At 36.7% G+C, this 26,949-nt stretch overlaps 1 protein-coding gene across 3 annotated transcripts in view; it reads left to right on the forward strand.

The window, feature by feature from the left end:
- Adcyap1 (adenylate cyclase activating polypeptide 1) overlaps positions 1 to 26,949 on the forward strand; it is a 396,079-nt gene that overhangs the window by 97,730 nt on the left and 271,400 nt on the right. For 2 of the 3 annotated variants that reach the window (XR_007348879.1, XR_007348880.1), the window contains exon 6: positions 24,261 to 24,464. Coding sequence is in view for 1 of the 3 variants with exons in the window: in XM_048806481.1 (XP_048662438.1) it covers positions 24,261 to 24,288 (28 nt within the window). In the remaining 2 variants the exon portion in view is untranslated. Of the gene's footprint in view, positions 1 to 24,260; positions 24,538 to 26,949 lie in introns of those variants that run through there. The other variant, XM_048806481.1, reaches the window with a different exon arrangement.

Consider the following 26,949-nt stretch of genomic DNA (forward strand, 5'->3'; position numbering starts at 1 on the left):
GTAGAGATTTGGGAAGAGAATATCTGAAATCTATTTGAAGGTACAAAGTTGTTTTGCCTGTAGATGTCTTTCTTTCTTTTTCTTCTCCTCTTCCCTTCCTTCCTTCTTCCCTTCCTTCCTTTCTCCCTCCCTCCTCCCTCCCCCTCCCCCTCCCCTTTCCCTCTCTTTCTTTCCTCCCTCCCTCTTTTCCTTTCACCTTTAGTGGAAATTTCAGGTTCAGGTCATGAATTTTTGAAGTGGAATTTATCAAGTTACAGGATTTAATGTTTCCTAACCTATTTGACCAAAGTTCCTGGCAGGCAGTCAGGCACATATTTAATAAAATTGTATGATATGTGGTGTAGATTGCATAAACAGACTTTTGTTTTTATTTTTATTGCATTTAACCACTTAAGCACCCACTAGACTCCTGATTATTTTTGTTTTGGGGATGCCGGGTATTTATTATATTAGAATGATATGAGATCAGGCATGACACAACTCCTTGAGGAGTAAGAGGCCTTAATTAGGTTCCAGAATTGTCCTGGTTTATCACAGGACTGGATTCTACAAGATCTGAATTTAGCAGTTTTATTTTAAAAATAAAGTCATTATTTCCAACATCAACAATGATGACAGCTACCAAGTGACTTCTTAAATATTTTTATTCCTGAATATACTTTTCCCTAAGAAAAGGGCATTCTAAAGGTACAACCACATAATATTCTAACACAAAACAATAATAAATTTAGGAAAATTAACATTAAGATAATACTATTATCAAATATTCAGTCCAGAATAAAATTTCACCAACTGCTATCATTTTTTTCATGATAACAATATGAAATTTTCATATTTATTTTCAAACTTGAATGTGATAGACCTGTAATTGTTGAATGAATAAAGTGCTATGTGACAATTTATTTATTTATTCATTCAAAAACACTGATGGATATAGGAAAAGAACTTCAAGGGGTGTATAAACATTCTTTACCCTGAAGATCTTACAATTCAGAGGTACTCATAGAAGTAGGAAGAAAATGACAAGTGATATTAAAACCATGGGATTTATAAAATGAATGGGTACCACTAACAGAAATGGGGAGATCAGAAGAAGGCCCTTGGATGCCTGAATCAGAACATATTTTGATAGAGTACAAAACTGGTGGATACTTCTTATGGTCACATAAGTCTGTGGCTCTGGAGAGACATTAAGCCTAGAGTCACAGCTTGAGAAATGTCTTAGAGAGGAGAAAGTTGAAATCTTAAAGGTAAGTACATCTTATTTTTTGGTACTGGGGATTGAAACCAGGGGTGCTTTCCCACTGAGCTATATCCCAGCTCTTTTTAAATTTTTAAAAAATTTTTGACAGATGGTCTTGCTAAGTTGTTTAAGGCCTCACTAAATTGCTGAGACTGTCCTTGAAATTGCAATCCTCCTGTCTCATCCTCCTGAGTCCCTGCAGTTGCACCGCTGTGCCTGAGTCTATATTCAAATAAATAAATATGTGCCAAAGTGCATTCTACTGTCATGTATAACTAATTAGGACAAAAATAAATAAATAAATACAAGAAATACAAGAACATAAGAAACTGAGGAAAGAAAGTTGGAGAAAAGATGAAGAAGATTCAGAAAGCCCCAATGCACAAGTTTCATATAAGAGCTCCCCAAATATTTTTTATCAGGTCATTGCAATTTAAATGTTGCTCTGCCTAAAAACGCTCTACAATCCCTCCTCTGCTTTGGATTAGAGGAATTGAAGGAAACTGCCTCCATACAAATTTAATAGAAAGTTAAAAATTCACCATGGCCTTTTTTTCTGTTGACATTACGATATGAATGACTATTATTTGGGAAGCTTTTTGCTGAAAATAGGTAACATCCTGTAGATTTGCCTCTCACAATTCTTTTAATTGATGTGTTGGCATGTTTTTGTTTTGAGACCTATTCCAGCACTATTAGAGTCTCCCATGAAAAACGCAAAGAGCAGTTCCACCTAGGAGATAATCAATTTTTCATGCTCATTATCATTTAGATGAGTCTCTTATATGGGACTGGTTGCAGCATGACACATTTAATGCTGAGTAATACCTCCTTCCTCTAGGTAGCAAAGGGGAAGACTTATATGCTCCATGTGAAAATGTTAAGATCTGTTAAATCTCAGGGTAAAGAGAAAATCAAAAGGAAATTTGTGAAAACCAAAATGAGAGCCAGAGAAGTGATCAGATTTATTGCCAGAAAACTTTCCAGCTTCATCAATATTTTTATAATTGTTTAACCTTTGTCATTCTTTGTATGCCTTCTGCCCTGAAAGAAAACAAAGGCATGCAAAACTTAAGCATTTTATTAAACCTTTTATACCTGGACACCATTTGGAACCATTTTGTATAGGGAAAAAAAAATGATATCTTATATCTCTCTGAAAAATTAACATGAAAACAAAGCTTCAGTTACAGTGGTTCCAACAATCACGGCCCAAGATGGAGCATTGACAGCCCCACTAGCGAGAAACCTTGGATATCTGATTATTGGAAGGTAGAAAGTTCTATTCTGGTACTTGAATTAATCAAATTTGATTTTTGTCACTTTACTAGATCTTACACTTCAAATGGGAAGAGTGACATTCCAAATTATTTCCCTTTCTTTTATTCTGAAATATTTAAGAAAGGTGTCAATGCTGCATAGGCGCATCCCTTAAGGAGTATGATTTACAAAGCCACCCCTTAGCTGTGCTTTCTTCTTATTGTTAAAAATAGCTTTGGCCTTTGGCTCTTGCTCCCGGGTCTCCAAGCTTAAATTCATATTGCCTTTCTTACTGTTCCTTATCCCGGGGGATGACCCAGCAGAATGTATGCACGTGGTTTGCAACACACACACACCCATCAGATTTATATGTCATACAAAGGAAGATGAGGAAGAAGAAGTGACTATTTAGATATGTAAGGATAGAAATGGGGGAATCAGAGGCTACTGCTGCCTTCCTTCAATATCAGATTATGTATTTTTTAAAGTATAGAGAGTGTTCTTTTCACCATAAAAGCCTGTGGCAGGATGTGTGATTTCCAAGATAGTACATAGCACCAGAAGAGCTCCAAATAATGTGCCCAGCTTCAATCTCAGCGTTGCTCATTAGAACAACAATGCAAACCAGCTGTCCCCTGGTGTTTGGAGAAAAAAGATCCAATTAACTGGCCATTTTCCACCTGGTTCCAGATTTAGCCTTCTCCTTATGAGCTGTAAGAGCAACCAGTTTGCATGAATTTTAGTCATTAAACGCAAACCAGGGGGTGAGGGGACATAGTGAGGACCAGTATTCTCTGAACTGCATAGGGGGTATAAAGTGAGATGCCCTCTAGAGCTTGGACATCTGGAAAGGTAGCTATTTAGCAAGATATTGACCTTAAAACTGTTCCTTATTGTGAGTATGTTGATGCAAAGACCAGAAATACACTGTTTCTATAAATGTAAATACGAAGCATTTTGAGATGTATTTGTTTGGATTTTTCTCCTTAGTAATAGTGACATTTAAAGTGTGAATAGACAAACTCTAGTTAGGGCAAAGGGGTGGGAGGGGAAGGGATGGGGAGCGGGGGTAGGAAAGATGGTGGAATGAGATGGACATCATTACCCTAAGTACACGTATGACGACACAAATGGTGTGAATATACTTTGTATACAACCAGAGATATGAAAAACTGTGCTCTATATGTGTAATATGAACTGCAATGCATTCTGCTGTCATATAACAAATTAAAATTAAAAAAAAATAAAGTGTGATTTTGGGGGGCTGGGACTTTAGCTCAGTGGCAGAGCACTTGCCTATCATGTGTGAGGCACTGGGTTCGGATCCTCAAAACTGCATAAAAATAAACAAATTAAATAAAGGCATACTGTTCATCTACAACTACAAAATAAAAAATTATAAAAATTTATAAGTGTGAAAATAAAGGGGAAATACTGGGGAATAATATCAGCCACATTGTATTGTTATATTGTGTGCATGTATGAATATGTAACAATAGATCCCACCATATGTACAACTACACTGTGCTAGTAAAAATATGGAAAAAAACCCCACACCATGTTAATTGATAAAAGATTAAAGTGTAAATCACTTAATTGTATTATAATTAATCATATGCCTATATTGGAATATTCAAATTTCACTGGAACTAGTAACTAAAGCTTTCCCTTTGTGAATTTGTCAAAAATATCACGATTAACTCAGAAACAAAAGCAATGACTAGAGCCCTTCAGACATCATTATTCCATCTTTTAGAGTCAAGCACATAATTGGTATCTAACCATTTAGGCCCTGAAATAAAACATCTTGTGATATGGCTCTTGGAGATGTTACAGGCCTATGCGTTTCTGGAGTAATATCACATTCTCAATAGAGCCATCAATAAAACAATAATTTCTCAGCACTGAAGACTGAAAAATCTGTTGTATTACACTTTCCAATCTCTTCAAAATCACATTTTAAAAATCCATTTTGTTGCAAGATGACCAATCTCATCTGATTTATAAGCTATGGCCTCAGAGGAAATATGGAAGGCTTGGAGTTGAAGCCAGGAAACAAATGTGCCTGTTGGAAACAGACACTTCATGCATTTCGAGTAGTTTCCAGGACATGCTTTGGAATGTGTCTGTTAGCAATTTTTAAGTCATACAGCAAATAATTATTTATTAGGCAGCCTGAGTGTGAAGTCTGTATTTCATTACATGCACCTACACTTTCTATATGGCTAATGACAGCATGCAAGTGGCTGATTATTTTCTAGAAATTTTCCTCCTTATCCTTCTAATTTTGAAAGAACTTTGTGAGTTTTCACTTCTTCGACTATCAGATGTCCTTAAAATAAGCAGATTTTTTTTTCCGTGCTCTCTTCTCACTCTAAGTAATGTTGCAATATATATCAGAAAAATTAAGACCCCTCTGTTGTAGTTTGCTGCAATCTGCAGTATACAAGAGCCAGAGCTCTTCATGTGGTATATTCAATAGAATTTCCTCAGATCACTTGGGGTGTATATATTTTAATTTTCTTAATTTTTCAAAGTTAGATATTTAATCCTACCCACAACCTAAAACAAATAAACAACTTATTTACCTTGGATTTCTATGACCTTGACTAAAAGAAGTAAACGAAGAAAATGAAACACTCCAAACTACAATCCAGTCTTTAATGTTTAACAATTATTCTTTTAGGAGAAGTTGTTTATTTGCCTTTGTGAATTGATTTTGAGTACATCAGATCAACATCTTAAATACTTTTTGGTAATTTTCAAGTCCTTTTTCCTCTCTGTCTTTATCATTTAACCCTCCTGATCTTGAAGATATGCTCATCATGTGACTCAATATTTTTCTGAAAGTTGTCCCTTTCATCCTTCTATCCTCTTCTTTGGTCCCGACTTGTATTAAGTCAACCCTTTTTGACTTAACCCAAGGTGAGCAGGAAGGTATTTAGCTGGAACTCCCCAAATAGATTCAAGATCCCCTGAGAATACAGTAGGTAAATGAAATTCATGGAAGAATCCCAACCAGGGCCTGGTGCTGGAGGCTTTGTTGGGGACTCTTGGTCATGTTTCCCTCCCAACACCTGGTCACTATGTACCCTGTTCTGTGTATAGATGATTTTTTTCCTCCACATAAATAGACTTACATCTTTTCCTGTGTTGGATGATGTCCTTCTGTCATTCCCTGAATCCTGTATCAATTGCATAAAAAATACACAAGGATATTGATCATTTTTGTATATGAGGTCAGTCAGTATCTGAGAGGGATCTCTCATGTATTGTAATGGGAGTATAAATTGGTACAACCTTTAGGAAAACTGGCAAAACCTACGAAGGCTGAAGATATGCATTTCTAGGAATCTGTATTTCTACACTTAGCTTTATACTGAATAAAAGCATGTATGTATGTCAACTAAATGACACATACTAGAATAGTTGTAGCAGTCTTGTACACTATGGCCCCAAACAAGAAACTATCCAAATGCCCATCAATAGGCGATCTGATAGACCAGAATATAACAACGAAAATGAACAAATTATAACAAAATCTCCAATGTGGATGACTGTCACATGCTTGAAATATAAGAACAGGCAAAACAAAGCCCTGTCTTCTTAAATTGGATGCCAGTTCATTTTTGAAAACTTATTGTGCTTTACTGTGACTTATGCATTTATTTATAGGTGAGGCTCTATTTCAGTATGAAGCTTAAAAAGGGTTGGTTCTTTGTGTTCTTGTAAAATTTTTCAGTTTGTTATTTTTAGATATATATGACAGTACAGTGCATTTTGGCATATTAGACATATAGGGAGGATAACTTACTCTAATTCTTGTGGTTGTATATGATGTGGAGTTTCACTTGTTTTGTATTATATTCTTCCTATTGAACTGAGGACTCCTAAAGATAGTTTGAGTTACAGGAGTAAAGTACAGAAAGTTACCATGTAGGAAAAGAGTTGTCTTGTTACACATTTCAAATTGGTACTCTGTTTGAAAAGGAATCATCAAGTTAGCAGGGGGTCTTTGAATGAACATTACACAGATAACAATGCTTGTACCAGTAATTGCAGAACTCTTGGATGAGCTGATTGAGAGTTTGCTTCCCTATTTTACTCTTAGTTGCTAGTTTTCTTTTCACATGGATCTGATAACCTTAAATAAGAAGCATTTCACTTTTACTATGTAAATCGCTCTTAAAAAATGATAGGTTAGCCACAGAATTACTATTCTGGTAGAAAACTGCTGACTTTTCCTTGAAAATGAGACACTGGAGAATGAATAAACTTTTATGTTGTTGCCCTTTCACATTCTCAGGGAATGGAATATTTAGAAAATCTATGTAAAATTAGGAAATATCAGGTATGGAAGATGGCTTTTAAAAATGAATACAGTCACAGTTTTGTTTTTTTCCCTTGTGGTGCTGGGGATCAAAACCAGGGCCTGATGCATGCTGAGAAAACACTCTACCAATGAGGTACACCTCCGCCCTGTAGTGATTTTTTAAATTACACACATCCTTGGCTGTTTAACTGAATAAATTTCTTAAAACCTTTCCTGATCACCATTTCTATCAACTTTCACAATCTGATGAATCTGAACTCTGAACCACAGTCTTAGAGAGGATCTTTGTATTTAGACCAGTACTCAGTTCTTGGCAAGAAAGTCTCTGGTGGGCTCTAATCTGGTTCACCTCTGGCTACATTTCTGTCTAGATGATAAAGAATCTATGGGGCTAAGTCTCCCTATTCTGGAGCCTTTACTGCTCTTCTCAGTCCATTCTTCTGGATTGAGACTGTCACTGGGCTTCTAGACCCAAAGGTTAGTCTTAGTCATCTTTCCATTGCTGTGACAAAATATCTGAGATAATCAACTTATAAAGTGAAAAGGTTTATTTTTCACCCAGGGTTTCAGGGATTTCAGCCCATGGTTGCTTGGCCCATTGCCTTTGGACCTGTGTTGAGAAAGTTCATCATGATAGGCATATGTAGTGGAGGAAGCTGCTCATCTCCTGGCAGTCTGGAAGCAATGCAAGAGAGGAAGAAAGTGGTCACAATATTTACTTCCAGTAAACTGACTTCCTTCTATTAGGACCCACTTTTTTTTTTTTTTTGGTCCTGGGGATTGGATCCAGGGGCACTTAACCACTGAGCCACATCCCCAACCCTTTTTTATTTTTAATTTTGAGACAGAGTCCAGCTAAGTTGCTGAGGCTGGCTTTGAATTTGCAATCTTCTTGCCTCAGCCTCCTGAGCTGCTGGGAACACAGGTGTCCACTACCATGCTCAGTTTAGGCCCCACCTCTTAAAGGTTCCACAGCCTCCCAACAACACTATGAGCTTGGGACCAAGATTCAACACATGGGTCTTAGGGAATATTCAAAATCCAAATTATAGCAGATGGTCAGGAGCGCGGGTTCTCGTGGACTGAGCTTGGATGTTTATACTGGAACATATATACTTGGATGTTTATTCATGGCCTCTTAAGGACAAAGTCTGAAGTGAGAAGAGAAGGGAGGAAGGCCTGATGATGGGCTGTCTTGAGGGCCAAGGCCTGGGCTGTCATTAAACCCCCACTTGCTATTGAAGAACTCGAAGAGACTGGAGAACTCTGGCCTTCAGAGGTGTTGTGAAGATTTGTTTGCTAAGGTAGGAGGATATTTAGGTTGGCTGGCTTGATTCTTGACATACACGTACTCTACAGATGTTATATGGACTTGCATTTGTACTGTTGTCCTGGACTCTCTGAGCACTAAGGATGAGCCTGCCTTGGACAGCAATGACTCATGAAGTAAAGGAGATACATTTTCAAAGTCCACTCTCAGTTGTGACTTTTCACAACAAATGTCTAATTTCTTTTAATAACTCATAGGCACGGTAATGATTCTAAAATGTGTGCCGGTATTAATCTGGTCAATTGAGGTTCAATCTTTGACTGCAGAACTTAGCATAATTAACTGACTCACTATATGCATAACCAGCTTTGTTGACCTAGTTGGAAAATGATAAATGGAACTGTTCTGCTAGTTAGTTCTGACCAAACAGAACTACCTACTGGCAATAGATCTTCATTAGGATAAGATTAACTAAAAATATTCTGGTGGAGATTTTGGGGTCTTATAGGTATAGAATCATATCAGCAAATAGGGGATAGAGTGAGTTCTTGTTTTCCTATTTATATCCCTTTAATTTCTTTCTTATTTTGACATCTCTTGATATCAAGGCTTCCCTGTCCTTTTCCAGGTTTTAGAGGGAATGCTTTCAATTTTTTTCCATTTAGGATGATGTTGGTCTTTTAGGATGATGAGTTTAACAGATAAAGCTTTTACAATGTTGAGTATGTTCCTTCTATCCCTAGTTTTTCTATGTATCGAACATGAAGGTGTGCTATATTTTGTCAAATACTTTTTCTGTATCTATTGAGATGATCATGTGGTTCTTGCCTTCAAGTCTATTGATGTGATGAATTACATTTATTAATTTCTGTATGTTGAACCAACCTTGCATTCCTGGGATGAACCCCACTTGATCATGGTGCACTATCTTTTAAATATGTTGTTTTTATATGCGATTTGCCAGAATTTTATTAAACATTTTTGCATCTATGTTCATCAGGGATATTGGTCTGAAGTTTTCTTTCCTTGATGTGTCTTTGTCTGGTTTTGGTATCAGGGTGACATTGGCCTCACAGAATGACTTTGGAAGGGTTCCCTCCTTTTCTATTTCATGGAATAATTTGAGGAGGATTAGTGTTAGTTCTTCTTTGAAAGTCTGATAGAACTTGTCTGAGAATCAATCTGGTCCTGGGCTTTTCTTTGTTGGTAGGGTTTTGAGGGTGTCTTCAATTTGATTGCTTGAAATTGATCTGTTTAAATTTTCTATGTCCTCCTGATTCAATTTGGGTTAGGTCATATGTGTCTAGAAATTTGTCAATGTCTTGAAGATTTTCTATTTTATTGAATATGAGTTTTCTTTTTTTTGGTACTGGGAATTAAACCCAGGGGTACTCAACCACTGAGCCATATCCCCACCCCTTTTAAAAATATTTCATTTAGAGACAGGGTCTTGCTGAGTTGCTTAGGGCCTAGCTAAATTGCTGAGGCTGGCTTTGAACTCTTGATCCTCCTGCCTCAGCCTCCCAAGCTGCTGGGATTACAGGCCACCATGTCTGGCTGGAATATAAATTTTCAAAATAGATTCGTATTATCGTCTGTATTTCAGTAGTGCCCGTTGTGATATTTCCTTTTTCATCACAAATTTTGAGGTTTCTCTTTCTCCTCTTTAGCTTGGCTAACTAGAACCTTACTCACACCAAGACCTTTTTTCAATTTAGAGCCGGAAGGCTCTGTCATTCATTGATCTCACTTTATTTGTGTGGTCACGATTTAGCAATACATTGAGTACCTACTCTAGAGGTACTAGTCCTTGGAATCTAGTGTTGAATAGGACCTTGGGCCACAAAATACTCATGAAGGAGGCTGTCCAGGGAACAGCAGACTAACTGCTGTGATAAAGATGGACACACCAGGGCTGGGGGTTGTAGCTCAGTGGTAGAGTGCTTACCTAGCATGTATGAGACACTGGGTTTGATTCTTAGTACTGCATACAAGTAAATAAAATAAAAGTCTGCTGACACCTAAAATAAATATTAAAAAAAGATGGCCACACAAGGTCAGGAATATATTCACTGATCGCTATGTGCTTGGTATGTCTCCGGAATGTTATGTTCTATATATAATTCACAAGACTGAGGGCACTGTACCAGAACTGTGTGAACAACTTGTGAGAGCATCAGTTTTAATTTAAAATCTACATACTGTTTCTGTACTTGGAAACCTCTCATTCTGCATCAATTAGACCTTGCATTTGAGTTTGTCTGTTTCACCAAAAGCACATAATGGGTAATTGTTTCCATTTATCTATCAATTTCACCTTGTGGTTAGGATATGTGAATGTTCAAAATAGAGTGGTTCAAAAGAACACTTTTAACTTGTTGATACTTAAGTTAATTTCTTACTCTGGAATAATATTATGCATATTCCTATCTTATACAAATGTACCTTGACCAGATAAGCAACTGGGTCTTGGATAAATTCAGAAGGCGTATGAAAAATCCATTATATTCCTCAAATTTAGAGCTCTTAGAATGTTATAACCATAACAATTAATAAAAACTCCCCCCTTTTAATTGTTCCCATTTTTTTCTGTAGAGAAGGAGTGAATAGGCACATTTTGCTTCTCATGAATTTGAAGGCTCCGAACTCTCACCAAGTAGTGATAGATTTCCAATGAGGATGTGTGTCCTCTGAATACAATGAGGACACAGGTCTTCTGAGTAGAGGACTACTGATGAGAAATGGGTGCATTCTGTATTTGAAAAGACTTAGAACTGTTTTGAGAATATTGAGTATACACATCCTGCAGTTCTAGAGGTAAGTAGGAAGAGGGATAGCAACATCAACACCCACCACCCTCCCAACTGCAAGAATTGATTGCAATACTTATTTGACTTGATTTAAAGTTTTCAGAGTGAAGACTAACAAAGTTTAATAATCATTAGTGCCTTGAGTGTTTTAGCACAATGTATGGATTCAGGGTGGGTGATTATCCAGTTTATTTGAAAAAGGAACTCTCTTGAGGAGAATACATATTGGAAATCATACTGGGTATATCAAACTGAATCCTGCCATTTTGCTTGTCATTTACAATTGATATCTCACCATCCCATTAAAACCTCTTTTTGAAATAGTCACAGGTATGTCATCATTTGATCACTCTTTTATTATTGCACATGTAAACGGCTTGCAATTGAAAAACACTTTCTGTGGCTTTCTATGTATATTTGAATGAATCTTTTTTTTTCCCTTTAAGATACCATTCTAAAGGATAAATTACTGGATCAAAAAATATAGTATTTTAAAGACATGATATCTGTTACTAAATAATCCTCAGTAATTATACCAATTATATTCCTACTAACAATTTACAGAGATATCTATTTTTGAAATCTACTTCTGCTTTGAGTGCTATCAGTAAGATTTTTTTCAGTATTTTGATAGGTAAAAAAAATATATTTTTAGTATTGATTTTATTTTTTTAAATACACAACAGCAGAATGCGTTACAATTCTTATTACACATATAGAGCAGATTATCTTTGTATATAAAGTATAATATTTTGCCATGTGATTTTGTGTTTCCTCAGTTACTGATGAGACTGCATGATTTTTTTTTATATTTATTTATACCTATGGTCTGTTTTGTGACTTGCTTTTGGCCATGCTCTCTGTGCCCCTTGTTTTGGTTTCAAGATCGTTTTTTTAAAATCAGTTTTTGTGAGTCCTTAATATATTATATATTGCATGTATAGCATTTTCTTTTAAAAACCAGTTCTATTGAGGTAAAATTTACATGCAGTGGACCATGTCCATTTTAGGTGTACAGGACAATGAATTGGACAGGTGTCCTTATATAACTGTCACCATCATGAAGATATGGATTTTGATCATGTTGAAACGTTCCCTCTAATTCCTTCACAGTATCGTTACAAATCAGTTTTGTTTGTGATAGAATCAGAAAGTATATTTGATTTCAACTTTGGTTTGTTGCTCAGCATAATGATCTCGTGACTCACTCATGTTGTAGAATTCAGTGATCTTTTCCGTTTCATTGCTGTATGACTATACCACAGAGTGTTTATCCATGCACTTTTTGAGTTGTTTCCACTTTTTGGTTATTGTGAATGAAGCTACTATGAATAAGTCTTTGTGTGGACTTATATTTACATTTCATTAAGGTAAATACCTAGGAGAGAAATTATTGGGCCATATAGTAAGTGTATGTTTAGCTTTTCTAAGAAAATGCTAGACGTTTTCCCCAAAGTGTTTTACAATTTCATCAGCAATGGTTGAGGGTTTCAAATGTGCCACATCTTTGCCCACACTGGTTATATCCAGTCTTTTAAATTTCAGTTATTTCAGTAGTGTGTTGTTGTTTCTCATTCTGATTTTAATTTATTTACATTTCTCTGAAGACTATGGTGTTGTCTTTTCACTTGCTGATTGCCCTTTATGGCAATTTCTTTAGTCTTTAGCAATGCTTGATTTAATTTAGTTATGATGTACTAAAAAAATTAAATTAGGTAATTTGTAAAAATGGTAACATTTATATAACTCCTTTTGTGGCTCAAATACTTTTAATACTTAAAGACTCTATCATATTACGAAAATATCTAGGCAATATATTTTTACATTTCACTTGGACATAATGTATAGAAAAGCACACATATTTAAGTATACAGCTTGAAAAATTTTTACTAACTGAGCTCATCCATATGGATGGAATCCAAATGGAATATCCCCAGTGCCTGGTATTTCGTTCTAGACATTAGTCATCACTTTTTCAAGGGTAATTACCATCTTGATTTTAACAGTATAAATTAATTTCATGTTTTAATACTTTATAGAATCACCATACATACTTTCTAGTGTTTGGCTTCTTTCACTCAATATTTTGATTGTGTGACTCAACCATATTTTTGAGTGTTCATTCCCATTGCCATTTTGTATTGCAATGTAAGGACATACCACTGCTTATTAGTTCATTTTATTGCTGGTGGACATTAACCTATGATTAAAGATGCCCCTCACATATGTTACTATGTATTCTTTGGTGAACATTGTATGTGTGTTGTATGCTGTTGGGTATACATCCAGCATTTGAATTTCTGGGTGATAGTTAATGTGTTTGCTCAACTTTATTGGATACTGCCAAACAGTTTTCCACAGACATTGTTTCCCCCTACAGAGGTCTGGTTAATCTCTGTTTTCAATGATCTCAAGGTATTTTCTGTTTAAATTTTTTGTCAGTGTTAACTCATTCCACACTTTTAGTTTCTTGTGTTTTCTCACTATAAATTTAATTAGCATTTCCTTCATGACTAATTATCCTGGGAATATTGTTATATCCTTTTAGGCCATGTGTATCTGTCTTTGGTGAAGTGGCTATTCACGTCTTATGCCCACTTTGTGTATTAAATTGTGTGTCTTTTTATTGATTTGTAGAATTTCTCTCTCTCTTCTGGACAAGTGTTGTGTTACTTGTATACATTGTGAATAGTCAGTCTATTCTAGAGTCTATTTCTACTCTTAACAGTGCTTTTCCATGAATAGAGATTCTCAATTTTCATCTTTCCCATATATAATGTTTTTTAAATTTGTTTTAATTAGTTACACATGACAGTACAATGACCTTGACATATCATACATTTGAATCAGATGGAATATAACTTCTCATTTTTCTGAGTGTACAGGTTGCAGAATCATATAATCATACAATGTTTTCATTATATCTTCTTTATGTATTTCCTCCAAGGTTATTATAATCTAAGTTTTCTTCTGATAGCTTATTTTTATTTTTAACTTTCGTATTGAGAACTGCAATTTTTCTTTTCAAATTTTGAATTGATGTTTTGTTAAATACATAGAAGTAAGTAGAAATTGTTCCTTATTCTATGGAAAAGAAAGTTTCTATTCTTTGAAAGTATTTTTTGCTAAATTGGTATTTTCTCTCCTTATGTGTTTGGCTGATTTCATTGGTAAAAACCATTTGTGTCTAGGTATTGTGTTTGTGCTCGTGAAAGTTTAAATAATGGATTTAGTTTTGTTAATGAATATCACAATGTTTAGATTTTTTTTTCTTTCTTCTTTGGACAACCTTGATAAATTGTAATTTTTGAGGAATTTTCCTGTCACCCAAGTTGTAAGATTTGTTGATCCCTAAGTTTTAAGTGCTGTCATATCTTCTTCATGTGTTTAGAATCTGTAGTGTTGCTTTTTTTTTTTAGTCCTAATACTGGTATTTTTTATTTTTAAATTGCCTTTCTTGGTCATTCTTAGGGGTTTTCAATATTACTAATGTTTTAGATCACTAAGGTTTGATTGATTTCATTGTTTTATTCTCTTACCTTTCTCATTTCTTCACTTCAGATTTCTTAGATTTAATTTGTTGTACAATTATATTTTTGATTTGTCTCTTTGCATAAACATTTACAATATATTTTATATATGAAACATATGAATATAAGTCTCTATATATGATATCTCTATCTTCCTTCCTTCCTTTCTTCCTCTCCTCTCCTTTTCTTTCCAGTGATTTTTTTTTCAGAATCCAAGTATAAATGTGAGAGATGAACAAAATGCATTTAGTTTTGAGATGTCTAGCTCCTGGCAAAAAACCCTATGTGTAAATTTTCAGACCCAATCATAGGATAATTACAAAGACATCATGTGACACACCTCTTGGGGAAAGTCACCTTCTTCTTCTTTTTTTTTTTTACATTTTTAAAATTTCATTCTAATTTGTTATATGTGACAGCAGAATGAATTACAGTTTTTTTAAGGGTACAATTTTTCATGTCTCTGGTTGTATACAAAGTAGAGTTGTACCACTCATATCTTCATACATGTATGTAGGTAATGATGTCCATCTCATTCCACTGTCTTTCTTACCCCTATGTTCCCTCCCTTCCTCTCCTACCCCTTTGCCCTATCTAGTGTTTGTCTAATCCTCCAATGCCTCCCCCCCCCCGCAACCCCATCATAAATCAACATCCTTATATGAGAGGAAACACTTAGCATTTATTTTTTTGGAATTGGCTAACTTCACTTAACATGATATTCTCCAACTCCATCCATTTGCCTGCAAATGTCATGATTTTATTCTCTTTTATTGCTGAATGATATTACATTGTGTGTGTATATATATATACCATATTTTCTTTATCCATTCATCTACTGAAGGGCATCTAGGTTGGTTCCACAGTTTAGCTATTGTGAATTGTGCTGCTATGAACATTGATGTGGTTGTGTCCCTGTAGTATACTGTTTTTAAGTCCTTTGGATATAGACTGAGTAGTGGGAGAGCTGGGTCAAATGGTGGCTCCATTTCCAGTTTTCTAAGGAATCTCCATACTGCTTTCCATATTGGCTGCACCAATTTCAGTTCTACCAGAAAGCTGGCTTCTTTACCCTGGGCTAGGTGCAGAGTCAGTATACTGCAGTCTGTAGCAGGAGTTATGGTCAGCCGTGCTCTCATACAGAGCTGCATCCCCAGTCCAAATGCCTCCATTCAGAAGCCTCTTTATCTGAGACTATCAGCAGAGACTCTTACTAGAGGGGGTGAGTGGGAAGAGACCTATGAGACATTTGCATCTCTCTGATTCAGTACTTAGCACTTTTCTACCCTACCATTCTCTGTCTGCCTTCCTATATTGCCTTCCTTCTGTTCTGCTGGAACTTTTTGTTTAGGGGTCCCTTGGTAGTGAAGTGATTTCTATGTCTGTGCTGATCCCTCTTGACCCTGGACTGGTGCTGTTCTCTTTGGGGAGACAATTAAATGGGGGGGAGTCAACACTTTTTTCTGTGGTTTAGCCTCGTGCTTTAGACTGTGGCAAAATATGCTAAAGCCTTGCTTGTTACTTTCATTTGAACCTGTTGTCTCAATCAGCTGCTTTGACACTTGACAGCTCAGCCCTTTCTATCTCAGGTCAACCCTTAACAGCTAGACCAATCATCTTGGAATTTTAAAGAATTTTTTATAGCAGACAATCTGAGATCCTATTTTTCCTGCTAAAAAGTAAGAAGCTGAATAAAACATAATTTGGTAGAGATTGACCATATTAATCTTGTTCCTTTGGTGCAAACAGCAAATTTCCCTCCAGAGGATTTTCCTTCCTCAAATCAAAATATCTCCAAACTTTTCTTTTTTTTTTTTTTGTATGCAGGCAACGAATTAAGAATTTTCATTAACTTCTCTCTTTCCCTAAGGAATGGGAAAGTTAAAAATTTTTTTTTCCCCAGCTTATTGATTTAGAGTTTTGCTTTACATAGAAAAACATGCTGGTTTTCAAACTACTTAAGATTTAGGTAAAAGAATTTTGAAGCCAAACAGAGTTCTGAAGGATAGCAGACCCCAAGATGAGAAATATTTGTTCCTTGAGAAATATTTGTTCTTTCATATTGTTTGGGCATTTACACTTTGTAAAGTATTTGACTTTGAAAAGCATTTGACTTTGAAAAGCATCAAAAAATAGATTGACTGATGGATGGGCAGATGGGGTAGCAAAATAACAATGTAGAATTGAGTCAGTGAATATATGTGTGTTCACTGTAAATTTCTCTCATTGTCTCAGTGTATTCAAATTTTTTAAAAATAAAATATCGGGAGGAAGAGAATGTACTGAAGGAGAAGTTGAATGAATCTCAGACACAATAAGTAAAAGAAGCCATGTTTGTGTAGTTTAAGAGATGCATCTCTGGTATAGTTGGATCCTGAATGTCCCCCAGAGGCCTATGTGTTAAAAAAGGCTTGGTCCTCAGCCTCGGCATTAGTAGGTAGAGGGAGAAACTTTAGAAAGAGATGGGACCTAAATTGGACATGATGCTACAGGCCTGTAATCCTAGCTACTTGGGAGACAGAGGCAGGAGGATTGCAAATTTGAGGTCAGCCTAGACAACTTGGTGAAGCCCCGTCTCAAAAAACAAAAAGATGGGGTGTGGATCAGTGGCAGAGCACTTGCCTAGCATGTATTAGGCTCTAGTTTTAATCCCTAAATTCTGGAAAAGAGAGGAGGGGGTGAGGAGTGGGATTAGAGAGAGAGAGAGAGAGAGAGAGAGAGAGAGAGAGAGGTTTTAATGGGAGATTTCAGGTCTTTGGGGGACATGCCCTTGAAGAGGATGACAGGAAGCCAGTGTCTGTCTATTTCTTTTTCACACCTGGCCGCAAGGGAACAGTCTTTCTCTGGCATGTGATCCCTCTGTGATATACTGTGTCATTCTGGGCCCACAGCAATGCAGCCCAAGGTCAGGGATTGAGATCTCTAAAACTATGAGCCAAAATAACCTTTTTCTTTTCTTTTTTTTTTAAGATTTATTTTTTAGTTGTAGTTGGACATACTACCTTTATTTTATTTATTTATTTTTATGTGGTGCTGAGGATTGAACCCAGGGCTTCGCACATGCTAGGCAAGTGCTCTACCGCTGAGCCACAACCCCAGCCCCAACCTTTTTCTTTTTATAAATTGATCCTCTCACATGTTTGTTTCAGTACTGGAAAGCTGACTGACACAACCTCTGAGCTGGCTGGTAATGTCACGTGCGGTTTTCTGGCACACTTTGGTTTGTTTCTACCTTTGTTTTGCTGTCATCACAGATGTTCAGTATGGCGTATCTGTAGAAAGTGACCTGATTTGCCTGTCAGTTAGGATGTGCATCGGATTGTTATAATTTTTAGATGAAAAATACTGGTGGAACTGGAGCTCCTCTGTCACCCACCTCTGCATTTCAACTTCACCGTTCAGAGCCTTGTCTTGATGAATGAGTTCATCATGTTGCCTCAGCCTGTTCCATCCAACCTCACCAGGGAGGAGCTGGGGAGGCATTAAGGTGACAGATGGAGAAAATAACAATACGGCTGATTGTTCCCTCTGCATACGGGCTCAAGGAAGAGTAGCACGACAGAATGAAAAGCCCAGATTGGAACTGTGATTGTGGCTGACACTGTGTTTATTTCTTCTTTCATCTTCTCGCTCCTCTTTTCCTGCATGGAGACTTTCTAAATGGGGGGGGGTCACCTTCAACTTTGGACTTATCTTTTGTAGAACTGTTGTTTGAAAAAAAGTTTTCATGTCTCCAGAGGCTGCAGTTTGGCATCACCTTAGGAGAGCAGGAGGGAAGTCAAGTGAACCTGGAGGAGTCTTGCTCCTATGTGTGGGCAAGAGGCTCTTTGTTCTGTAGTTCAAGGAAATACCACATGAATTATACCAAGTTATCAAAAGAATACAGAAAAGTTGTATGACTACTTTTTCTTAGAAAATTATTAAAAGATTTGTTATGAAAGACCGAACAGATTTGAAGAGTACAGCTGCATGAATTTTTACGTCTCTCTCTGTTTATCTACCTTCAGATCTATCTGTTCTTCAGGTATCAAGAAAGAGAATAATAAATAAACCAAGATGTAGAACATTTCCAGCACTGTAAAAGATTTTCTCATGCTCTTTCTCAATTAATATTTTCTCATCCTGAGGTTTCCACTATTCAGGTTTCTGTTTTCATAGATTATTTCACTCTTCTTGACCTTTCTATTAACAGAATCATAAAGTATGTGCTCTTCTATGATTTGGCTTCTTTCACTTACTGTGTTTGAAATTCATTCAACTTATCCTTCAGTACATTCTCTTCCTCCTAATATTTTATTAAAAATTTTTTGAATACACTGAGACAATGAGAGAATTGTACAGTGAGCACACACATACTCACTGACTCAATTCTACATTGTTATTTTTCTACCCCATCTGCCCATCAGTCAATCTATTTTTTGATGCATTTCAAAGTCAGTTGCAGGCATTAGTATACTTCATCCTAATTCATTTCAAGATGTATAGCTTTCCTTTAGTATATTCTTGAGTTCTGAAAAATTTAGTGGATGACTCTTAAGAAAGTTTGTGTATTTCTGAGAGATAAGGTAAAATAATTTAAACATGGGTGCTTGAATTTAGGATCCCCCATTCTAAAATCTCATAGTTTGGGCTTCAGTGGCTTTGTCTACAGGGCTGGGAATTGAGGGAGAAAGTAGGTCTTGATTTGTAGCTTGTTTCTCTTTTGGGGGCTGGGAGACAGAGGCCCTGTAGATCCCTCAGAAAGCAAGTGGGAGGGTTTCAGAATTCAGGCAGGGAAGATATTCATCCACGCAGGAAAAAAAGAAATAAGATCTGAGTGGTACTTTCTGATTTTGGAAAAGAAAAAAAATAGGAAACTGTTTTTCATTTAACCCTTAAGTATGCTCTGGCTATGTGCTTTTTAATTATAGGAAGCTGCTGAAAATAGCAGTTGTTTAGACAAACCAGAGGAAATACGTGTAGAGAGAAATTCTGAGAATGGAGATCTTTTTCTCAGATTTTTATCTTAAAGGTGGTAGGCAGGGACATGAAATACATCTCAGGGTAGGGAGAATATGTGATGTATTTCTTAAATGAAAGAAGGACTCACAGGGACATTAGAGACCATCTAGTCTCCATTCAAATCAGTGCCGTTTGGGGAACATTTAGAAAACCACTTGCAGGATTTTGATCTGATTGAATTCAGGTGGGCCCTGGACGTTGGCGTATGTGTTAGAAATTTTCCAGGTGATTCTGAAGAGCAGCTGATGCAGGATCTCCTGACGCTATTTAAGCTTTTGGTATCCACTTTTGGAGATGTAGGAAGACTGAAGCACAAAGTAAAAAAAAATGTGAGTCCCAAATTACCATCCAAAGAGGAAACTCTCCATGAGTATTCTGGGCCCAGAGGAATTCTTTCTATAAATGGCTTGTTTTTCTGATGTCAGCAAACAACCAATTTGGAAGTTCTTTTCCATATGAATTGAAACGATCATATATAGACTCTATGGGGGCGGATTTTACAGAATCCCATAATAGCTGAAGAGGTCCATGTTCTTACATTCATATGAGCTGCTCTCGGTGGTGGTGTTATATGCTGATCTTGAGGCAATAGATAAAGCAACACTCTGTGGAGAAGACAGTTGATATATATTGAGTGACTGCAAAAACTATGCAGTCAGTCACATTTGAGGGGACTTTGTTCAGTCTAGCTAGGTGATATTTAACAAACATGCTTCTAAATGTTTGCTTATAAGGTCCCAAATCAGTTGTAAGTACAGATTATGAACTGAGTTGTCTAGATTCATATTTATATGACAAAGATTTGAGTTGACTGCAGCTAATGGAGGTCAACCACGTAGGATCTCTCTAGTCCATTGTTCAATGAGTAGGAATGTGTGGAAACCACAATGATTGGTAATAAAAACAGGATGATTCTGAAGGGCTTCATTGCCATATGAGAATTATCCTTTTTTTCCCCCTGAAAGTCAAACTAAGGTAAATGAGTGGGTACCAGTTAGAGTGAAGCTAATTTTGACTCTTTAATAATTACAGCTAATATTTATTGACATTTGCTATATGCCAGTGCTGAACATTTATGTAGTTTATTTCCTTAAATTCTAAAACAACTCCAAGGGATACTCTAATCTACTTTATAGATAAATGGGGAGATGGGCTTTGAGAGAAACTTAAGATCACACATTGAAGACCTGGTGCGATGGTGCACGCCGGTCATCCCAGTAGTTTGGGAGGCTGAGGCAGGAGGATCACGAGTTCAAAGCCAGCCTCAGCCAAAGTGAAGCAACTCAGTGAGACCCTGAGAAAAAGAAAACAGTGGAAGGTTGAGGGCCCCTGGGTTCAATCCCTGATTACTACTCCCCCACCCAAAAAAAGATCACACACTGAAACTGAAACCCACAGTCTGATTCCAGAACTTTCATTGCTGCTTCCCAAAGAAAAAACCTTCCACTGTTTTCTTGACTGCCTCTAGATTTTGTGTGTTCTCTGTTCTGTACCAGGTGGGAGGTTGTGCTACTGAAACTTTGGAGACCGTTTCTAACGGTAAGACCCAATGTTGCACCCGAATTAGAATCTGATAGGTCAAGTTGAGAGTGCCGCGTCTCCTGGAAAAGATTTATGTAGTCAGGAGACTTGGGTTCATTTCCTTCCCAGCTCTAGCACCTTCTGGTGGGCTTGCCTTGAGTAACTTCATACTTTTTAAGGTCTCTCTTCCCTCATTTATTAACTAGAGATAAAAATGTCTGCCTTTCTTCATTATTGTGGACATTAGAGATGATTCATATAAGGTGCCTACCACTTAATACATAGTTATCATCATTATTTCTTAACCTGATTTGGCACAGCATGCAGAGTGTGCCCAGGGATGACCCCATACGCCTGACTGTAGTGATTTGGTGGAAGATGAGTAAGGAAGAAAGAATTTGACTTTTAATTGGGCTTTTGACTGAACAGCCATGTGTGAAATTGCACTAGGTTTTCATATCCCCAAATGAATATGAATGATTGTTTTGGATTGGGAAAACTGATTAAAATCAATTTAGTTTCTTTAAAACATGCTCTTTTTTTTATCATAGGGAGAGTAGTATTCTACTTGTTATCTGAAACTGGAGGTTTTATTCTCTCATAAAAGGAAGATGTTTGTCTGAATATTTCATGCCTTAGAATTGCCCTTTGAGTCAGGAAGATTGTATATAAGTGCACATTATTTTTGGGCCACTTTAGAAAAAAATGGAAACATAATATGTCCCTTTCGTTTACTTAGATTCTCAACATCTGATCACATATTTAAAATCTTCTGTGTTTCCTCTGTGTACCCAGAAAGACAGATAACTGCAGGTTCTTATATGTGAAGCTAAAAAGTTGACCTCAAAGAAGAGAAAAGAATAGTGGCTTCCGGGGCCTGGGAAGGGTGTCTGGGAGGGAGAGACAGAGACAAGATAGTTAATGGGTTACTGGGGTGTTGCTGGACAGGAGGAGTAGCTTGGAATGTTCTGTAGCACAGGGGGATAGCTATGGTTGACAAGAATCAATTGAATATTTCAAGATAGCTAGTAGAGAGGGTTTTAAATGTTCCCAGCACAAAGACATGATAAATGCTTGAGGTGATAGATATGCTAATTACCCAGATCTGCTCATTAAACCTCGTATACAGGTATTGAAATGTCACACTGTACCTCATAAATATGTACAATTGCTGTGTTAATTAAAAATAAAAATATATTAAAAAAATAAAATCTTCTGTACGTAGACAACAGCGAGGCTTCTGACTTCCTACTCGTAAATGAGGAGCTGCCCAATTATCCCAGGGAAAAGAGGTTACTTAAAGGATAATTAGTATAGTTTATACCACTGTATTTTTTTAAAAATCTTTTATCATGAATTCTCAATAATAAGGTTAGGATAAATTAAATCATTTTCCTTGCATATTCTATTCCTATATAATTATGGAAAAGTTGCTGGCCCTTCTGCCTAAGGTAATATATTTATTTTGAAGGAATTCTTTTTCCATTGAATATTCATGATTCTTGGGCAAAACATTATTTGAGAAGTTTTTAAATGAAAGGATAATTTTATCAAGTTTTCAAAAAGAAGATAAAATGTTCACTCATCATATTTTTTTTTTAAAAAAGAATCCAAATATTAGTTTAAACTTTTTGACAAAGTTAAAGCTTTAAAAAAGTAGGGGAAAATAGGATTGGGGAGGAGGAATCATAAGTTGAAGATAGAGCAGCAGATGACAGAGACATGAGGAAGAGAATGTTATCAAAGAGACCAAGGCACAGAAACAGAAGAAAGAAAGGGAAAAAATGAAGGGAGAGAACATGCTGGGCTTGGAGGTGGGTGGGTACACCACTTGGTCACTGCTGAGTTCTACCATGATTGAGCACTTCAGTCTGGGGGATTATTATCTTTACAGCTGGAATGATCAAATTGTACCCTAGGGGAGGGGACATGTTAAATATCTCCAGACCTGTCATTTAGGGCCTTAGTATCCATGTTAGCACTGATGAATTCATAAACCATTCAAAAGATAAAAAGTAAATTCAAATCCAGCCTGGTCCATACCCTGTTCATCCCTTCTCAATGGATGGCTCTATTGAAGTTGAGAATGGATGCAACTTGAATTAAGCTAGGACTTCCCTACTGTGGAGGAAAGAGCGAATAGAAGTGGATGGTCAACAAATAATCTACACTACAAATAACCTGTAGGGATAAAGGGCTGCGTATGACACCAAGAGGAAAAGACAAATGAATACTTCTATAACCCTAGGGAAAGAGGAAAGATCTTTTATACTTCTAAAACCCTAGGGAAAGAGACAAGTAAATACAATTAAAAATCAAGTACTGTTAAAAAGTCATGAATGTTATCCAAACAAAAAAACCAAATAAGCAAAAGTCATAATTTTCAAGTAGAAGTGTAAACTCTGAAAAGACCTTTCCTTTTGGGGCACAGGGTTTAAAGGAATAGGGTAGATATTTTTGCTTTTACTTATTTATGTCTTTTACTTATTTATGTCTTATTTATAGTTTTCTTTAAAATCAGTGCTTTATAGATATACACAAAGGTGAAATTCACTGTGGTAGATTCATATATGTACATAGGGTAGTTTAGTCAATTTCATTCCACCAGTCCTCCCATCCTGTTCCTGCTCCCTCACCTTCAATCCCCTTCCTCTACTCCACTCAACTCTCTTCTCTTTTTTATGGGATCTCCTCCCAATGTTTTCCCCTCTTATTTTGGTCTAGCTTCCACCAATGAGAGAAAAATTTGTCCCTTCACTTTCTACCTCTGGCTTATTTCACTTAGCAAATATTCTCCCATTTACCAGAAAATGCTATAATTTCATTCTTCTTTATGGCTTAGTAAAACTCCATTGTGTATATCTGTATATCATATTTGTCCATCTGTCCATCTGTTGACGGCAATCTAGGCTGGTTCCATAACTCAGATATTGTGAATCGCACTGCTGTAAACATTAATGTGGCTGTATTTTGTCTGTAGGGTCCTCCTCTGTGGCTTATACTCCCTGCTGGCCAATGGCCATCAGGGAGGAGGCTATGTGGAAGACCATAGTGGTGGCTTTGATGCTGTCTCCCTTGCCTTCCTTGATAAACCTGAATGAAAATTCAATCAGTTCTTAACTTCAAGTAACTTTCCCAAGTCAGAATGACTTGGGAGAAATTCATTTCTGGCTCATTTGCAACCTATCAAATGAGGACCCATCACCTAAACCCAGGCTGTCCTACATTGACAATCTTCTATTCCCTAACTCTTCCTCCCCTCTTTACTTTCTCTTTAACTTGTTTCTTGTAGGTGGCCTTGGTGCCTTTCTGTATTCTGAGGATGATCTGGAGACGATCCACATGGCCCCCTTCCATTCTCTCTGTGGGTTTGGTGGACCTCGCTGCCTCCATGGTTAAATGGATGCCAGACTTTTTGTTCTGCTCGGCTCTATTGGCCTTGAAGAGAATGATTCCACAAATGGGGACAGAGTGGTGGGGCGGAAGGAGAAAAACTGTAAGTCATGTTTACTCTGTTTGGCAGCTGGCTTTATCCCAGAGCCTGATATTGGTGCTTTTTTTTTTTTTTAATCAGAGAATTGAATTTTCTTCCACATTAATAATTTAAGATTATTAATATTTAAATAATAATGAAAATATTTCTAATATTTTTTTCTTGAATGAGTTGACTTGATTACACTAAGGCACCATTTACATGCTTTTCTTCTCAGGCTTATAAGAGACACTTAGATAGGCTCTTAATGAGGAATCACAGCCAGATTGTTTCTCTCCAATTCCTGGGCGTAACCCATGACTAGTGAGGGGAGAGGTAGGAATGGGAACTAGAAAGAATGACTTATGATCTAGTGACATAGGTTATTTCTAGGAAAGAGGTGGCATTTGGACTGTGATTAAAAATGAAATGTGTGGGGGTTGGGACTGTGACTCAGGGGTAGAGCGCTCGCCTAGCACGTGTGAGGCCCTGGGTTCGATCCTCAGCACTACATAAAAATAAAGGTATTGTGTGCAACTACAACTAAAAAAAAATAATAATAAATGTTAAAAAAAAAGAAATATGTGGTTGGCAAGACCAAGGGATGAGGATGGGGAGTTTGGGGGCTGAGAGAAGAGCTGGATATAAAACATGGATACATAAAAATATATATCCTGTGCAAAAATATGTTATCTTTGAAAGACTGAAATTGTATTTTGACAATTTGATTGTGTCCTTAAACCTTTTCTTCTTTATCCTCATATAAAGTCCTTCTTTGTGAAAATATTTTTATCTAAATCTAAGAGGACAAGGATCCCCCCGGTCTTATTTTTAATTCTTGACTTGATTCAATCCAGGTAAGAGTGACAAATGAAATTGAGTTTAACTGCATTCATTTTTTTCAGGTTAAAAATAAAAGTAAGTGATGATCCCATGTGGTGAGTCAACACCTCAGAGCAGAGATGAGGATTGGTGGGCGATAGTACAGGCAATTTTTACTGAGGAGAATTATGGCTAATAAAGGATATTTGATTTTGGTTATGTCTTAATTCTTCATGTGCCAAATTAAAGTTCCAGGCTAAGAAATTAATTTCATATCCTGATGATTTCCCCAAAGTATCAATCATTATACGGTAATTCTCTTAAAGCCTAGCAATATAAAACGACAAGTCATCCAAATTCTACATATTAAAATCTGATTATATTTCTTTGCTGTCTTTTATTGCTTCTCATCTTTCTCTCTTGCCTGTCTAATACTTGACTGCTAAATGAAATGGAATGAGTGAATAGATACCTTGCCCCTACATTTCATGGAAAAATTAGCTTAAAATGCTTGTGAAAAACTTGTTCTGATCCTTGGGTATCTTTAGGGTCAGTTGGAGGTATGTTCTTGGGCCTGCCATTGGATGATAACAAAATATTTGAAAGAAATAGAAGGAGGCACTGCTGTTGCTTAGGTTTTGTTCTTTTTTAAACTTTTTATTGTAGTTGGACATAATGCCTCTATTTATTTGTTTGTTTGTTTATTTATTTATATGTGGTGCTGAGGCTTGAACCCAGGGCCTCACATGTGCTAGGCGAGCACTCTACCACTGAGCCACAACCCCAGCCCCCATGTTTTGTTCTTGAAGCATTTAGTTGGGGAAGGAATTGTCAAAGATGATGTGAAGCCTGCAGTGTACTGTGGTCAGAGAGTAGCCAGGATTGGCTTAATGTTTGCTGAGATCTGCAAAGAGACTTTCATCATGGTATGACAGGGACGTTTCTTATACCCTTGATCTTTTAGCTTAAATCTTGTAGAACTACATTTGTATCCTAGCTTCATATTAAAGGCCCAATTCCTCAAATAGTTGGAAGGGATGTTAAATACCATTTAAAGTCAAAATCGTGGGACAAACTTACTGAGTTAGAAGGAAATTCAGATTGCATTTTGAGGAATGATCTTAGAAGGAAAAAAAGACAACAGAAGTCAGGGAATAAAATTATGAATATAAGTTACTCTTGGCATAAAACACAGCTCTTCTCCAGAGAGGCTTAAATTTGAGAAGGCAAAAAAAGAGCAGAAAGGAGACCTGAAGCTTGAAGAGGTTTAAAGAAATGAGAGCATCATGTTAAGTGAAATAAGCCAGTCTTAGGAAGTCAAGGATCATATGTTTTCTTTCAAATGTGGAAGCTAGAGAGAAAAAAGAAGGGAAAGAAAAGAGATCTCATGAAAAATAGAAGAGAGGCATTAGGGGAGAGGAAGGGGGGGGGACAGGGAGAGGGAAATGGGAAGGGCAAGGGGGAGGTACTGGGGAATATCAATGATAAAGCAAATTATGTGATGTGCCCGTACAAATAAGCCACAAGGAATCTCATATTATGTATAACTATTATGCATCAATAAAAATTTAAAGTATCTCATCAAAGCTGGTAAGTGAAAAATTTCAATTTGGAACTTAGCCTTTGAATTGTCAGGTTGGGTAGCTGTTACCCTAGTATGGATGCCACAGGAGTAAAGATTAGGCTT

The sequence above is a fragment of the Marmota marmota genome, unplaced genomic scaffold (assembly GCF_001458135.2).
Source record: "Marmota marmota marmota unplaced genomic scaffold, marMar, whole genome shotgun sequence".
NCBI classification, from domain to species: domain Eukaryota; kingdom Metazoa; phylum Chordata; class Mammalia; order Rodentia; family Sciuridae; genus Marmota; species Marmota marmota.